The following is a 1,012-nucleotide window of genomic DNA, read 5'->3' as shown; positions in this document are numbered from 1 at the left end:
TATAGTAAAAGTTTATCATGGTTCAGACGGTAAAGTTCGAGTGGCTGATCTTAAAACTCAAAATGGCATCATCACTCGACCGATACACAAATTAGTTTTACTCCCTAATTGCACTGATTAATAATTCATTATCACCTTTTCCATAATAACGTTGCTCAATTAAAACTTCCAGGTCAAGATATGGATTTCAATACAGATTTTTGTTGCCCACTTTGTAACAGACCTCACGCCATCCGCCAATGCTCTCGATTCATTGTGATGCCCGTGGAGCTTAAGCTTCGAGTCGTGGCCCAGTATTTACTATGCTACAACTGCTTGGCCCAGTATTTACTATGCTACAACTGCTTGGCCCAGTCGCATAGTCGTGCAGAATGTAAAAGTATAGACCGGTGCCGTCGCTGTATGCAGGACCACAATACGTTGCTGCACCCTTTGCCAGAAGGTCGAATTTGGTTTCCCATGACAGCGACGGTACGCGTGGTTACCCGTAATCCTATAGACGTTTTTATCAAAGCTCTCATTGATCCGACTGCAGCCAGGTCCTCCATTTTGAAAAGTGAAGCCAATGAGTTGGGATTTCGAGTTTTTCAGGGACGCGTTACCATCACAGTATACCACAGTCGCGAGGAGAAACGGCGCATATCTGTTGAATGCGTTGTAGATAGCAAGTGCTATGGCCTAAGCCCTATTGTTAACTCAGAAAGACCAGATAGATATCCACGACCAATAGCTGTAGATCGCGCCAACGCCGACGTTCATTGGAATATCAGTAGCCCTTATATGCTGATTCTAGGAGCTGATGTCATGAGTAAAGTCCTGATTGGACCTGCAACTAGACGTCAAGGACAATTATATGCACAGAACACAATTTTCGGCGTAGCGTATTTTGGTGAAGGTGTCAAAAGGACTTAAAGCATATATTTTGCTATAATTTGTTGCCCTTAAAAGGCGTTTAAGTATTACTTATGTTTTTATATTTTGCTATGATAAACATTTATGTTAATGTATATAT

General features: G+C 41.8%; 1 protein-coding gene across 1 annotated transcript; it reads left to right on the top strand.

The window, feature by feature from the left end:
- The first annotated feature begins 24 nt into the window (after window positions 1-24).
- On the top strand, window positions 25-1,006 carry LOC124421204. The gene is made up of 2 exons (XM_046956054.1): window positions 25-297; window positions 328-1,006. The coding sequence occupies exons 1-2, from the start codon at window positions 181-183 to the stop codon at window positions 910-912; spliced, it is 702 nt and encodes a 233-aa protein (XP_046812010.1). The 5' UTR covers window positions 25-180; the 3' UTR covers window positions 913-1,006.
- Window positions 1,007-1,012: the final 6 nt, after the last annotated feature.

This window comes from Lucilia cuprina, unplaced genomic scaffold (genome assembly GCF_022045245.1).
Source record: "Lucilia cuprina isolate Lc7/37 unplaced genomic scaffold, ASM2204524v1 Scaffold_5670, whole genome shotgun sequence".
NCBI classification, from domain to species: Eukaryota; Metazoa; Arthropoda; class Insecta; order Diptera; family Calliphoridae; genus Lucilia; species Lucilia cuprina.
This window is presented reverse-complemented; position numbering and strand designations above follow the sequence as displayed.

What these genes read in the sequence shown, in the direction of transcription:
- LOC124421204 (XM_046956054.1), top strand. Translation starts at nt 181, where the DNA reads ATGGATTTCAATACAGATTTTTGTTGCCCACTTTGTAACAGACCTCAC. An exon ending in TTCGAGTCGTGGCCCAGTAT is followed by an intron (nt 298 to 327) that starts TTACTATGCTAC and finishes TTGGCCCAGTAT; the next exon opens with TTACTATGCTACAACTGCTT.